General features: G+C 35.3%; 1 protein-coding gene across 1 annotated transcript in view; it reads right to left on the bottom strand.

The window, feature by feature from the left end:
* Nucleotides 1-4,303: 4,303 nt before the first annotated feature.
* Nucleotides 4,304-15,592, bottom strand: part of CDC5L (cell division cycle 5 like) — a 41,864-nt gene continuing 30,575 nt past the window's right edge. Inside the window, exons 15-16 of the mRNA XM_079712321.1 lie at nt 5,479-5,691; nt 4,304-4,707 (exon numbers count right to left, since the gene is read on the bottom strand). Coding sequence (XP_079568447.1) covers nt 4,603-4,707; nt 5,479-5,691 — 318 coding nt within the window. The 3' untranslated portion in view covers nt 4,304-4,602. The remainder of the gene's footprint in view (nt 4,708-5,478; nt 5,692-15,592) is intronic.

The raw sequence follows: 15,592 nt of genomic DNA, 5'->3' as shown, positions 1-15,592 counted from the left end.
CTGAACCTTAAATGATAACACAAATCATTTGTGAAATTTACAAGAGGATGTATTTTTTTTTGAGGATGTATATTTTCTAAATCACTAAGAAAATTAAAACCAGGAAATTACAGTCCATTTAGGAAATGAGAGAAATCAGTGAGAAAGCATAAAACATAATCACAGAAGACCAAAGTCAGTAATTAACACAAAAGCAAATGGATTAGACTCCCTATTAAAATGCAAAGACCCTCCAAATGGGTTGAAATATAAAATCCAACATGACACACTGTTTAAGAGACAACTAGAAATTATATGAAAGTTAAAAATAAGAGGAAAATTTATCAAGCAAATACAAACAAAAAAGAAGAGAAATATTCTAATATCAAAAACAGTAAAATTCGAGGCAAAAAGCATAAATTGGAGATAAAGAATAACTTTAGACTAGTAAGTCTTCGTCATGAATTGTACCTAACAGACACAAGTATTTATATACTAAGTAACAGCATCAAAATATACAAAGCAAAAGCTAGACGGACAAGATGAAATTGAGAGAAATAACTATAATAGCAGACTCTAAGACAATACTATTACTCTATGGTAGTTTATTAAAAAAAAAGAAAACAAAAATTGAATTAAAGTGGTTGAATAGATACACATTCACCTCTATCCCACACAAATTGAATAAACTTTCATTTAAACACCCATAGAACACTCTTAAAAAATGCTAGGCCCCCAAACCGCAATAAATTCTTAAAAACAGAAACCACATAAGCCATATTTTCTTTCAAGGTAAAAATCCTACAAGTAGCAAAAAATGGAAAAAAAAAAAAAGGCCAACCACACAGGAATTCTTAAATACTCTTAGTTACTGAACCAAAAACTTAAGACACAAAAATAAACTACTAAAACAAGACACATTAACATAGCTGGGATGTGAACATATTTGAAATTAGAGATAACCAAAAACCTTCAACGTATTAAACTGTATACAAACAAAAAGTGTCAGACTCAAAAAGGTACAGGGAAAAAAATCTAGAGCAAACAAAGGAAATAATAAACATAAAATGAGAAAGTCATACATTTTAAAACAAAATCACAATTGATAAATCCACAGTTTTCTTTTTTTTAAGGGAAAAAAAGATACCTTTAGCAAGTCTAATCAAGGGGGAAAAAATGGTAGAACTAAGATAAATTTCTTACAACTTAGAAGTAGCAAGCTTAATAGAAAAGAGACTTTTTTATTCTCTATTAAAATTATCCAATGTTAAATTTCAACAAAATGAGAAGTTTTCTGGAAAAGTATAAATTTAGTAAATAATAAACACAAAAGGAGATACACATTTTAAAACAAAAAAATTTGAAGTTACTTAAACTTAAAAGAAACATAACATACTAATAGCCACAAAAGAAACTGGTAGTTATCAAAAAGTTATTTCCTAAAAGGAGTCTGAACCCAGAAGTTTTATAAGCATGGTCCTTCAGTTCTTCATGGAACAAATCACCCCCATGCTATAACTGCTATATTAACTGTTATATATAACTACAGAAAAATATATACAGTTATCCTATTCACTTTATAGAGCTAGCAAAATCCCTATGTCAAAACATGGATGATAGCCCAGAAGACCAAACTCACTCATGTAAAAAAGCAATTTTCCTAAATAAAATATTAGCAAATCAAATTCTATAGTAGCAATAGGGCAGTCACATTTTAGGAGAAATGGATTCCAAAGGACATCCCATATTTCAAAACTAATTTTCCCAGGAAAATAAATGTAAAGATAGAGGATGCATGGTTGGAGAGCGTAAGTCTACAATCACTGTAGTGTATTTTTTTTCCTTTGAGGCTACTTTTTCTTATCTCAACATTATTTCTAATATTGATAATCTCAAAGAGAGCTCTCACTCGTAGTGGTGGTTTCTTTTGGCTCTTTATCACATTTAATTTCTGCCCCAAATTTACTGAAACTTGAACGTGCTTTTGAACACCAGTTTGTATACCACCACTGAATGAACACCTGTAAGAGAATACAATAAAGGTGAATGTTAAAACAGCCACCCAAATTGCTCTCAGAGGGTGTTGGTAAAGAAACCCGAGGCATTACAGGACACTGACAAAGGGTGGCACATCTGTTTATCAGTTAAAGCTGCACTGCTAAAAGGCAAAATCATGAGCAGTTTACAATTGCAGAAAGACTGCCAGGTTCAAAACGATGAAATTCTTGGTCATTTTTTAGGATATGGGTATGTGCATTACTTCAAATTTCAAAAACAAAGTGACTCTTTATTAATATTATTTGATCGGCTATTTTTAAACCTTATAACTCAAGTCTACATTCGAAGCAAGTAAACTGTAAATCTTTAAAAAAAATTTTTTTTAACTAACTGACCTGATTCCAGGAGTTCAAAGATGGTTTGATGTTGGAAAATCTATTAAAGCATCATCAACAAATCAAATGAAGAAAAAAAACCCCCCAAAAATAAGATCATCTTAATGGATACCCAAGAAGTATATTTGACAGTTCCAGAGGCATTTCTAATTCAAGTTCTTTAAAATCTAAAAAGAGGGTATTTCCTTTCTAGATAAAGAAAAGAATACCTGACTCAAAACAGCCAACCTATAGGTAAAACACTATTGACGGACCCATTAAAATGAGAAATAAAACAAGAATGTCCACTATCACCATCATCATTATTTAACACTTCAGCCAACAAAACATGCAATAAAAATTAAATAAAACTATTAGAAGAAATATTATCATTAACCATAGATCAAAGTATTTCCTAAAATTACATGTGAAATTACTGAAAAAAAGTACTAGAATTAAGTGACTAGATACCTGGAAAACATAAATTTATTTATAAAGACTACAGATGAGACTACAGAATTATTACTGCTCAAATTCTTCCAACCTGTCTCCATCAGGACTGGCTCTATCCTAGTTTGAGTCGCTATTGTTGTTTGCCTGGATTACTGCATCAGGGTCCTACATGAACTGGCTTCCTTACCTTCAGCCTGGTGAGACATAACAGTATAGCCACAGGATAAATCTGATAGTGTCATTCCTTTGCTAAAATCTTCTCACAGCTTCCCATCATAGTTAGAATAAGACCCAAATTCCTTACGACAGCTTCCTATATGGCCCTATCCAACCAGGACTCACACAAATGCCATTGTTGACACTCTACTCACACTGTTTTCCTTTCTGCTCCTCAAATACACCAAAGCGGCTTTGTGCTAGTTCTTCACTCTGTCGGCACTGCTCTTCCCTGAACCTCACAAGGATGGCTCCTTCTAAGATGCCAACTACATCTCCTCAGAGAGCTCTCTGATCATCCAACCTACAGCAGCCACCCAGGTACTATCTCTCGTCACCCTATTTTAATTCCCTCCACTAAATCTAAAGTTCACGATCTGATACTTTTCCCTGTATGTTTGGTATTCCTCCCACTAATGTCACCTACACGGGAGCAAGAACTTTGTCTTAATAACTGTTCATCTCCAAAACTTAAATAAGCACCTGGTGCATAAGAAGAGTCACGCTTCTTCCCTGAATTTTCATTGTCTATCATTCTCAATAGACTGTAAACTCCACAAAACAGGAACCCTGCCTATTTTAGTCACTGTTCTATCTCCAGGACTCAGACACTGGCTATATAGTCAATAAATATCTGACGAATGAATGAGTCCCTCCATCCCCTTCTCGTAACTCCTAGCAGTCTAAGATTAAGCAAACTTTCTGGTGAGTCCAACACATTACTGGCTTATACTGAACTGTAGCCAACTAACGATTCCATATGAATTGTTATAAAGTTAGATCTTCCCACCTCTATGCATTCCCCAAATTCTACACTTGTGTAACTGACCTGTTTAGATAAACAAGGAGCTTTAATAAAGTTTGATAGTACTGTTGAAATTAATCTTTAAAATGCCTTTGTCAAAAAAGTATTTACAAGAAAATAACAGGTCAAGAAAAATTAAATCTTTTGAGTCCTAATCCATGAACTGTGTAAGTAGCTGGGCAGAGAAGAGACCTCCCTAAAGTTACACTGAAAAAAACACTGAGGTATTAAAAAGTTAATCCATCTTGTCAACGTATAGAGAAATGACCATCCTATGCAAAAATGGTCAAAACTAACAAAGCCACAAAAGGACTGCCTCTTAAGGATTTAAATTAAGATACTGGATCGCCATTTTGATCACCCAAGAGTTACTCATTAAATACGACAAAGAGTACATATTTGCTGGTTTGTGGGCACTCTAAGTATCTAATTACTTCAAACAAAAGGCTACATTCTCAATTTTTTATATTTTGTTTTTATTTGAGAGTTTACTCACAGGCAGCAGTTTAAAATCAGGCTTTTAAAATTAAAGGCCAAAACTAAAAAAAATCTGCAAATATGACACTTCTAAAAGAATGATCGTCTTAATAATTTAAACCCTAAAATGTCCTGTGGAGTTAAAGTCTTTATACATAAATGTGTAAGATCCATATCATTTAAAATAAACAACTGAAAAACCACAGATGGTGGGCAAATTTGTCAATGAAGATAAACATCAGCATCAGCCTTCCAGAGTATGAACACCAGAAATTAATTTGTCTTGTGAGAGAATATGCTTCAGAATTTGGCCTTTAAAGTCTCTTTCTCCAGCAGCAAATCAGCGTATCTATGCTGAAGTTCCTTTTCTCTTTCCTGTTGTCGCTGAACATCTTCTTTTAGACACTTGAAGAAAAAAACCATTAAATAATTTTTTCATATGTAAGAACACTGAAAATTAAAAATATCTTATGGTACTTTATTATCTTACAAACACCTGAATTAAGTCAACACTTTCAAGAGGTAAGTATTCCCCAAAGAGAAACAAAAATAGTAACTACTTCTGCTATAAAACCAGTCCTGTGGCCATTCTTTGATTTGGTCATACAACTACCATCTTGTTATAAAACCTCTGCTGCTATCTCAAATAAACAAGCCATTATTGTCCTATCAATACCCACAAATGCACTTAAATAAGCCCTGGCTGCCCTTTATCTGGACAGGGGCTATCATGCACACTTGGCAAATAAAGTTAAACCAAATCTGGCCAAAGGAACTTGATGCTCTGGGATGACTAGCTACTGATATATTCCCAGCATCCTAAATTACAAAACAAAAAGACACTGGTTTAATGTACCTCAGAGAGCTATATGAATGGGATGCAATTAAATTTCGGGGGAAAAAATCACAAGGGTTACTTATTCCATTTCACAGTGCATCTATATACAAAACAAAAAATTAGTACAGGAAAAGCCTGTGTATCCAAATCTGGCCTGGTCTATCCACCTACACACAGGCAATTCTAGACTAGAAAGTCAAAAACTTTAGGCTCTCATTGAAAAAAAGCCAGTCAATGTCAAATGCAAAAGACAGCCTTCAAAGGGAAGGAAAAGAAGAAAGCCCTGATTATTCTTTGGAGCTCTCTTTCTAAGCAATGCTGCAAGCCAATAACGTTACCTCTAGTCTCCGGGGAATAGCAGAATCTTCATGTTTCTTGAGTTCTTCAAAAGTGCGTAACTCCAAGTAAGCCTGCTCAATTTGGTCCCATAAGTCATTCAACTGTTTCATGAGCCCCATTGCACGAGACTGGTAACCCCCAAGCAAAATTTTCATCTTCTTTTCCATCTTTGCAGCTCTCTTGGCTTCTGTCGTCATGTGACCCCTGTTTATCTGGGGGTCGGGGAAGATCACATCAGCACACATGAGAAAAGCAGGCTAAATAACAGGACTAAAAAGGCACAACTGGTCACCTACTACCTCAAAGCAAAAGTACATTAGATGCAATCTCTATCAAATTACCCATGACATTTTTCACAGAACTAGAACAAATAATCCTAAAATTTATATGGAACCATAAAAGATCCAAAATTGCCAAAGCAACCCTGAGGAAAAAGAACAAAGCAGGAGGCATAACCCTCTCAGACTTTGGACAATACTACAAAGCTACAGTAATCAAAACAGCATGGGGGCTTCCCTGGTGGCGCAGTGGTTAAGAATCCACCTGTCAATGAAGGGGACATGGGTTCAAGCCCTGATCTGGGAAAATTCCCACATGCCGCAGAGCAACTAAGCGTGTGCACCACAACTACTGAGCCTGCAATCTAGAGCCCACAAGCCACAGCTACTGAAGCCCACGTGCCTAGAGCCCGTGCTCCGCAACAAGAGAAGCCACCGCAAGAAGCCCACACACCACAACAAAAAGTAGCCTCCACTCGCAGCAACTAGAGAAAAGTCTGCACGCAGCAATGAAGACCCAACGCAGCCATAAATAAATAAATAAATAAATAAATAAATAAATAAATAAATAAATAAATAACAGCACGATACTGGCACAAAAACACATATATGTATCAATGGAACAGAATAGAGAGCCCAGAAATAAACCCACACACTCACGGTCAATTAATCTTTGACAAAGGAGGCAAGAACATACAATGGGGAAAAGATAGTCTCTTCAGCAAGTGGTGCTGGGAAAGTTGGACAGCCGCGTGTAAATGAATGAAGTTAGAACACACCCTCACACCATAATAAATTCAAAATGGCTTAAAGACTTAAATATAAGACATGACACCATAAAACTCATGGAAGAGAACATAGGCAAAACATTCTCTGACATAAATTATACCAATGTTCTCTTAGGTCAGTCTCCCAAGGCAATAGAAGCAAAAGCAAAAATAAACAAATGGGACCAAATCAAACTTATAAGCTTTTGCTCAGCAAAGGAAACCATAAACAAAACGAAAAGACAACCTACTTGCAAATGATGCGACTGACAAGGGCTTAGTTTCCAAAAATATAAAAACAGCTCATATAACTCAATAACAAAAAAACAAACAACCCAATCAAAAAATGGGCAGAAGACCTAAATAGACATTTCTCCAAAGAAGACATAGAGATGGCCAACAGGCACATGAAAAGATGCTCATCATCACTAATTATCAGAGAAATGCAAATCAAAACTCCACCTCACACCGGTCAAAATGGCCATCATTAAAAAGTCTACAAATAACAAATGCTGAAGAGGGTGTAGAGAAAAGAGAACCCTCCTACACTGTTGGTGGGAATATAAACTGGTGCAGGCACTATGGAAAACAGTATGGAGATTCTTCAAAAATCTAAAAATAGTTTCCATATGATCCAGCAATCCCACCCTTCAAAGTACAAAATTACTTGATTATTTTTATAAGGTTATAATCCTAAATTTGGCATAAAACCAAATAAGGGAAAGAGAATATCACATTTGGCAACAAAAAAAAAACTTTGTAATGTTTGAGGAGCAAAAAGACACCATAAAATTAAGAGAAATGACAGTTTTCCTATTAAGCATGTATACTGAGCACAAGTGGGCTGCCTCCTCAGATGAGTCTAAAATTAGGTGAAAAGAATTTAAAACGTATAAACTCAAAAGAGAACTGGAGAGGGACAATTAGCAGAAGGTTTCAACAAAACTCTAGAGCTGATGCAGAAGGGCAGAGAAAGTCCCAGCTTAGAGGGTCCAAGGAGAGACGGCTGAGAAGGAAGGAGATGTGGGATGCAGAATCCCATTAGCATAACGCCTTCTCTAGGTGTACATTCTACGTCCCACAATGTTATCACTTCATCATGATCTGCAAATGCTTGTTTCCAACATACAACACTTAAAATTGTGAGGTCAAAGCCTTAGGGATAATTATTAAATCTGTGTTAATTTCTTTGTATCTATCTGTTCCTCCCCCACCCCCCTCCAAACTGATTCCATCAAGTGACTTCTATAAGCAATCAAAACTAAGTAGTTTCAGGATAATATATACCCAAATGATACTCTGTAATTCATAATAATGTAACTGAGAGCACCCTGTAACAAGGGAGACAGTGTGACAATTTTTTTTCTGAAATACTGAATGTGGCGGTGGGGGCAAGATAAGCAGAAATGGTCCCATGGGAAAATACTGTCAAATACAAAATATTGATAAGAAAGCTGTTCATAGGATGTTTTTCTAAATATTTAGGAACAACATAATCACCAAAAGAAATATATAGCTTTCCAAGATAACAACTTTGAAACATGCACTTCAATGCATTACGTCTGATTTAAAAACAAATATGTCAATCTCAATGCCCTTTTTTGTTTTTAGAATATGTAAGAACACCAGAAACACAGTGTTCCCCAAAATATAAAGTACACTTCTACTAGAAAAGTAGTACTTCATACCTATCCATCTCCAGCTTACTTTATTGAAGTCAAAGTCAAATAAGTCTAGGGCAGAGGGGATGGCAGGGAAGGGACACGTTGCATGTGCGCCTTAAGAACATGAGATGGATCTAAAATTAATTTACATAAAGCTCTTTTAAAACAATTCCTATCTTCAGCATTTTATAAAAGTTAATAAGCTTTCATTCCTCTGCAAAGCACTTGAAGACTAAATCCATGAATAAATAATGTCCTTTATAAAAGAGCCATTTTCCTCTAACAGATAACAAATCAAAGTGAGTTCCACAGCAATGATCTGCCTTCTAAGAGTCAGGAAATACTGGGCCAAGTCAGCAGCACAGTGGAGTGGAGAAGTGAGTCACTCTTTCTACCCAGCACGGCCACCCAGCTGTTTTGAGTTGATGTAGGTTATTTAACCTCTGCATTTCCTTTTCTCCATCAGTAAAATGGCAGTCATTGCTAAAAGTTACTATGAACCCTAAGACAATGTACAGAAAAGCCCTTAGCCGCCCAGTAAGTGACATAAAATAAGCAGTCAACAAATGTTAGCTCTGATTACAATTATTATAGGTACTACGAGTTTAACCATTTTGCTCTCCTCTCTAACGGACCAAGGGACTATGGATGACACTTTAAAACCCTCCTTTAAATTCCGACTTTAATTTTTAAAATGATGGAGATCCCCTTCCTGGGACTAAAGCAAGGAGAAACAGCTGTTTCTTCTTGTAAGTGAGCAGTTTGCCTCTTGAGGACCACCACACCAAGTAGCCGGTACTGGAGCACATCTTTTTAAGCTATGCTATTCAACCCCGGCTAAACTTTAGAATTAACCGTACAGCTTTTAAAGTCTACCGCTGCTATAAACCCAGAGACCCTTATTTCAATGGTCTCAGACTACTGTATTTTTAAAGCCCCCAGATGATTCTAATAGGCAATAGGATGGAGAATCCTGTTTCAGCCACTGTCATTACAGAAGCTAGGTGTCAGCTGTTTTCTTTTAACTAGACCTACCAAAAAGTCCTCATTCCCAGTAAAAAGTGAACAACTAAATCCATAAGTTAGTTGCATCAAGTTCCTTATACTATAATTCAACATGTTCCAAGAATACCAACATTAGAAATTCTAATCACATATGGATTCGAATACACATTCCAAAAACCTTAACAGCACAGAATTTCAAATTAATACATACTTTTTTAAATTAGTCATACAAATTATCATTTTTATTGGTTAAGATATACACTGCACTCCACAGAAATCCAATTTCCAATTTGGTATAACAGCATAATAGGCTCAGAAGGTGTTTAATTAGTCATCAAGGCACATTTAGTATGACTGGTACCTTGTATCTGGAAGTTACCTCACCTCACACAGTTGAGTCATTTATTATTCCCAAAACACCAAAGCTTTTAAAACTGCAAAGTTGCTAATGCCAACAATTTTATTAATGCCAACAATTTTATTTCATTTAGCTCAAGCTTTATTAACATCTTCTGGCTCAAATATTGCGCTAAGATTCCAAGCAAATATGGAAATAAATTATACCAAAAAATTAAAGTACAGAAAAAATCAAATAGCTATATGTTAGTATAAAAATATAAAGACAAAATGGAATACAGCTTTTAATATTCAATTTTAGCTTACTTATCTTACATCTGCCATCTGATCGTTAAAACGTAAAGGAAGATATCTGCATACAGTACTTTGTAAAATGCTCAACCTATGACTGCTCGATACATTTTAGGAGGAAAAAAAACTAACCTATAACGTCTGGCCTTTTCCTAGCCAATAAATCTCAAGCATGAAACACACATGCATGTATGGAACAGAACTACCTTAAATCAGCCCCAACTCCCCCGCCCCACATTCATACACAGAAACAACATTAAAGTCCAACAGAGTATAAAAACTTATTGTTTAAAATATGCAGAATTGAGAAGAACCAGACGCAGGATTAACCAGATTAATATTTCTAAGCCCTTTTAAAAACTACAATTAAGCATTAGCAACTGCCCTGCGGGACAACTTATTTTGAACAAAACAGGCTTAAGGAGCTTGTACTGCCTCTTACAGCTGATTTACCAAAAGTTCTTCCAAAAAATGATTTTCAAACCACTGCATTTATAGCTGATTTACCAAAAGTTGTTGAAATCATTTTTTCCAAATCCTTAACTGCACTTAGAGATATACTTTAAAGTCTTCTTAAAACATCTAACGAAGTTAGTAATGGAATTAGGATTAAATACTTTGTTCATGTGTCACCAGACAAGCCTCCCAAATATGATTATAATGGAAGTTTGTGCTTATATATGTATCAGCACAAAATTTCTAATAATCTTAAATGAAGTTCACTATAACTATTAGGATTTTAAAGCAGGACAACACTTGATATAATTAAAGCTGACTACATCCAAAATGAAAGCATAAAGTTCAAGAGGAGATGAATGAGAATATATCTAATACAAATGTGTAGGGGGACCAAGCTGACGAATTTCATGCATCATAATTCTGTTTTACGATATGATGTCTGGAATTTGTTTCAAATAGTGGGAGGGGGAGAATAACATGAAATAAGAGTGGCTGTCATATCTGGGTGATAACACGTGAGGACTCATTACACTAGTCGACTTTGGCGTGTATTTGACAATTCCCATAATAAAAGGTTTTTTAAAATTCAAATTCAATATCTACTCTAAAGGATAACTATTTTGTTAAGACCATACACCACAAACCATGAAACATCAGTACAATGAAACATAATGGAGACATTAAAATTTATAAGTATGTCAACTACTTCAATATACCAAAATGTACATATGAAATGTTAAAATCCACAATTATGTAAAATTCATTTATATTAAACAAAATCTGAGCCTTTAAGTATTACTCAAACCTCTCTCCTAAAATTGACCCATGTCTCTCATATTTCAGACATTCATCAAAATTCAGAGAACAGAAAACTTACCCAGCCTGTTATTCAAGGTGAATAACTTGATAAATATCAATTTAATCTAATTTAGCTAACACTAAGAATGATATGAACCTAAGAAACATGGGAGAGAACTCCTATTCACTAAAACTTGCCAACTGCGAGGCACACAGTATCTCATTTAATCTTACATTATCTCAAACTCTCATTTCCATGAGACTAAAAAACAATTACACACCCAAATTTTTACAGGTAAGAAAATTTGAGACCCAGAGAGGTTAAGTAACTTGCTCTAGGCCACAGAGTCACTAAGAGATGAAGCTATGCAGTTGTGTCCCACTTGAAAGTCCAACACATTAGGCTACACCACAGCTACTAAACCAGATGTCCTCCCTGCCTCAGCCCCTGAAATGCAAACATGCCTGAAGAAAGTCAAGCTGTGGGGCTAAATGGCTTAATGTCACCAGACAGTTCACTGAAAAACAAATTATTCTAGACACACATAAACAAGATCTCAATTAATGAATTTGCCCATCATTCCCTCCCTGATTTAGACATTAACCTGTACGTAGGCCACTTATAAGAATTTTGTTTGACACTGGAGAAAAGCATTTCCCCTGCTTATGTTTTTTAATTCCTAATTCTTTTATTCTTAACAAGCTATAAAACTATAGGAGAACGAACATCCCAGAAATTTTTATGGGCAAAAAAGGTTATTTAACAACTTTTTAAGAAGCTGGGCAGAATATAACTAGAATAATTATTTACAGATTTCACCAAAGCTCATCCTTTGCAACAGACTTTAAAAGAGAGCAAGTGATTTTTTTTTGAATGATACTTACAATATACTATTAAATGATCCCAATTTAGTTTTAAAGGCCTTCTTCCTTTCACCCACACGTAGATATGTGTAGATGTTCATATATTCATCTTTTTCTATCATATTTAATCTGATACATACACACACCGCAAGATGTTTAAGGTGATTACATTTGAATGGTAGGCTTTTCTCTTTATTTTTTTTTATTTAAAAATTTCTACAAAGTACAGGTATTATTTTTAGAAAAAAAAAAAGCCTACAAATGTTATTTTTTAAATGCATAGAAGAGAAACTGTCTAAAAAAGACTGGCCAGAGACCAATGGAAAACTGATGGTCCCCAGGAGATGAATCAGTGGAACCATAAGTGTTTCCTCCGGTCATTACAAAAGGGGGCTGTATGGGACTTATAAAAGTGTAATTGTTACTTTCAAACTCACTAAGTTTGTTAAGGTTACTAAGCTTAAGTAATTCCAAAGTAAACACATTATCCTTGGGTCTCCAATACTGTCTTCAGTTAAAGTCTGTTACACTGAGGTTCAGAAACATTAAGAGCATCCCTTACTGAAATTCTTGCTTGGGGACCCAGAATATAACCTTATACCACTAGCCAAACAGGTTTCAGGATACCTAAAATAAATATAGTTAATGGCAGCTCCACTTCCTAGTCCATCATTCCACAATATGATCCTATAGCAGTAAAGATGTGGTTCAGCCACCGAAATGTTTGCAAACAAGAGACCATGAGTGACTCTCCTTTAATCTCTATACTGTTCACTAGCATTAAGTTTTAGCAGTGAACCATCTCTGTATTGATGAGATGCAGGTCCAATTCAGTGATTATTTTCAGCATCTATCAGTTAGCAACCATCAGATTGCATCCCTGCAAAGCAAGCTAAGCAATAAGGCAAAACCTTACTAAACACATCTCCAAGAACAGTAATGTACCAATAAAGCAATGCCGAGAGCATTTTACATTTGCATAAGTTAGGAAATGAAACTCATAAACTGCATGAAACAAATTCAACTCAACGCTGAGGCATAACAAAAGCAACACGGTTGTATCATAGGAGATCTCTGGTCCAGCTCCCAGAATTCTTGCTAGAAACAACCAAGAAATCTGTTAATGCCTTTAAGGGTCATGGCAGAGGGCAGAACTTAAGGATGAGAGCATTCCAGAGTACTGGGGACTTGTCTCCTGCCACCGCATGCCACCCCACACACACACCCACTCACCCACAAGGGAACATAAGCGCAAGCCTGCTGAGATACAACGTATAATCCCTCCACCCCGAACTGCCCACCAATTTAATCCTTACCCTAAGTTTTCACTCTTTAAAGTATTAAGGGAATTTTTTTCCTGTGTAAAAATATCTAACTTTATAATGAAAATCACTGAGAAAATGAGATCCATTGTGCAGCCAATTTTGCTGAAATATAACCATTCAGTAAAGTCAGGGGTCCCCAAAAGAGTTCTACAAATACACTGAGAAGGATTTTAAATGTGTTATCTGTGTTCTTTAAGTTACTTTATTTCTAAGAAGTCAATGTTACATAGTATTTCTTGACTAAATTGACTGTGCCAGTAAAATACAGGGAGAAGTATTACCTCTGGACCTAGTTTCCACCTCTAAGGAAAGCCTTTCCATTTTTACAGCTAACATGACAAAATCTACTTTTCAGCCAAACTTCCTCAACACAGCAGTTTAGATACTATTTCAAATACTATTAAATTTAATGGCAGGCCTAAATTCAGACTTCTCATTTCACTTTTGCACCTACTGGAAATTATTTCACTCAAAATAATTATGTCTTCAGACGATTTCCTACTTCCACTTAAAGTGGAAACAAATTAGAACACTTCAAATTCTATTTGCACTTCCCAAATACAGTAATGACTCTTTTATCTAGCATCGGAAAATGAGGTTCTTCTCCATTTATCTGGAAAACACTTAACGTGAAGTCCACAAGAGCACAGAGCTCATCTGCCTCATTCCCTGCTATACACCCAGGGCCTAGTACAGAGGCTGGCACAGAGTAGATGCTCAGTAACATTCACTAAATGTGTGATTAAATAAAGTACTAAAGCTTTTTACTTTTAACCACTTGATGAAAATTTTTCTACAGATATAGCCATCCCTCTTTTTCTGTTTTTTAAAAACATAACACTGAACAGAAATTAAGCTTTTCTTATTAACTGTGGTATCACTATAAAGAGCAATCACTCTACCCCCCTACCATATACCCATAACACCCTCGAAGCTATTCAAATAACAGGGCTTTTTGCCGCCATATTTAAATGGCCTCAACATGCTATGTTTTTATAACTTTTCCTTTTCTGATATTAGGTGTCATTTCTGTTTGCAGCTGCTGCCTTATTTTACACACAAATGTCTAGTAAGGTCCTGAAATTAAGTCTACCTCCTAAGCAGAATAAAATACATGGACTTGGTTACAATTCAGAAGTCCTTCCCACTTACTTCTGACCTGCAACTACACTGATTCTATTTATTTAACAGACTCCTTGTACCACCCACAACATTCTACATAAAATCTGAGATGGTTCTACTAGTTTTAAATGAGTATCTTAAGGATTTTCAGTTAAGTTCTAAGTTTCAAATATTAATCAGGAGCAATGGCTCGAAGACTAGCTCCAATATAAACCTCGGGGCATATTTTTTTAATCCATTTAGGAGACACCAACCACAACAAAGCTGGATTTCATCTTGCTTGATACGCTGTGATAGGGCCATAATTTAGATTCACTGTTCCAGAGTTCATGGCAGCAAAACTCAAACACACTGGCAGCCATGGTGTACTGTGCTTGCACAGCAAGGCATATCTCCCTGAACCTAAGAGTGGAAGGATAATTTAAGTACAGCCTTTAGTTTATATAATACAACTGGAGTTCCTTCCCCACAACAAACTTTGAATAATGTTTATAATTTAGCAATCAACTGAAATGATGAAAGAATTACCACAATTGAAATAAAATATTTATGTATTTCAAACCAGGAGAATTGTGTCTTCAAAAACTAAAATAAGCTAAGACAAACCTAGTTCTGAATTAGGGAACGAATACAAATAAAATGGGGTATTTGTTTATTTGGGTTTTTGAGTCTCTTTTCTTCTTTTTAAAGATTTAATGAACTTTCATTTGAAATAAGCACAGTTTATTAAATTAAAGGATTTGATTACGTGTTCTTCAAAAGTAACTAGTTGGGTAAACATTAAAGCGAGTTATCCAGGAGTCAAGAAAAGAAAAATTACTTCAGACTGTTTTATGAATATTCTTCCAAAATCACCAATCCTTCAGCAAAAATAGTTCAACAGAAGATTTCAGTTCCTGGTACTGAACTGAACAAAGAGAACCACATGTTTTTAATGGTTGCTCATAAACGACCCAAATAAATCTCCAAAAGAACAGCAGTGGTTCTCTCTGTATTTTTCCCTTCAAAACTCACAAGACCAATTCAACATAGAAATAAAAATTACTGTACTTTATGGCACCACTCACTTTGTGACACATTTATTTGCTGTCATGAAAGTTAGTGCCTCAACAAACTAAATGAGATTTAGGGAAAAACTTTTTTTTATATTTTAAACAGCACAAAATGTCCTTACCACTTGAGG

The sequence above is a fragment of the Hyperoodon ampullatus genome (assembly GCF_949752795.1).
Source record: "Hyperoodon ampullatus genome assembly, chromosome: 10".
Taxonomy (NCBI): Eukaryota; Metazoa; Chordata; class Mammalia; order Artiodactyla; family Ziphiidae; genus Hyperoodon; species Hyperoodon ampullatus.
This window is presented reverse-complemented; position numbering and strand designations above follow the sequence as displayed.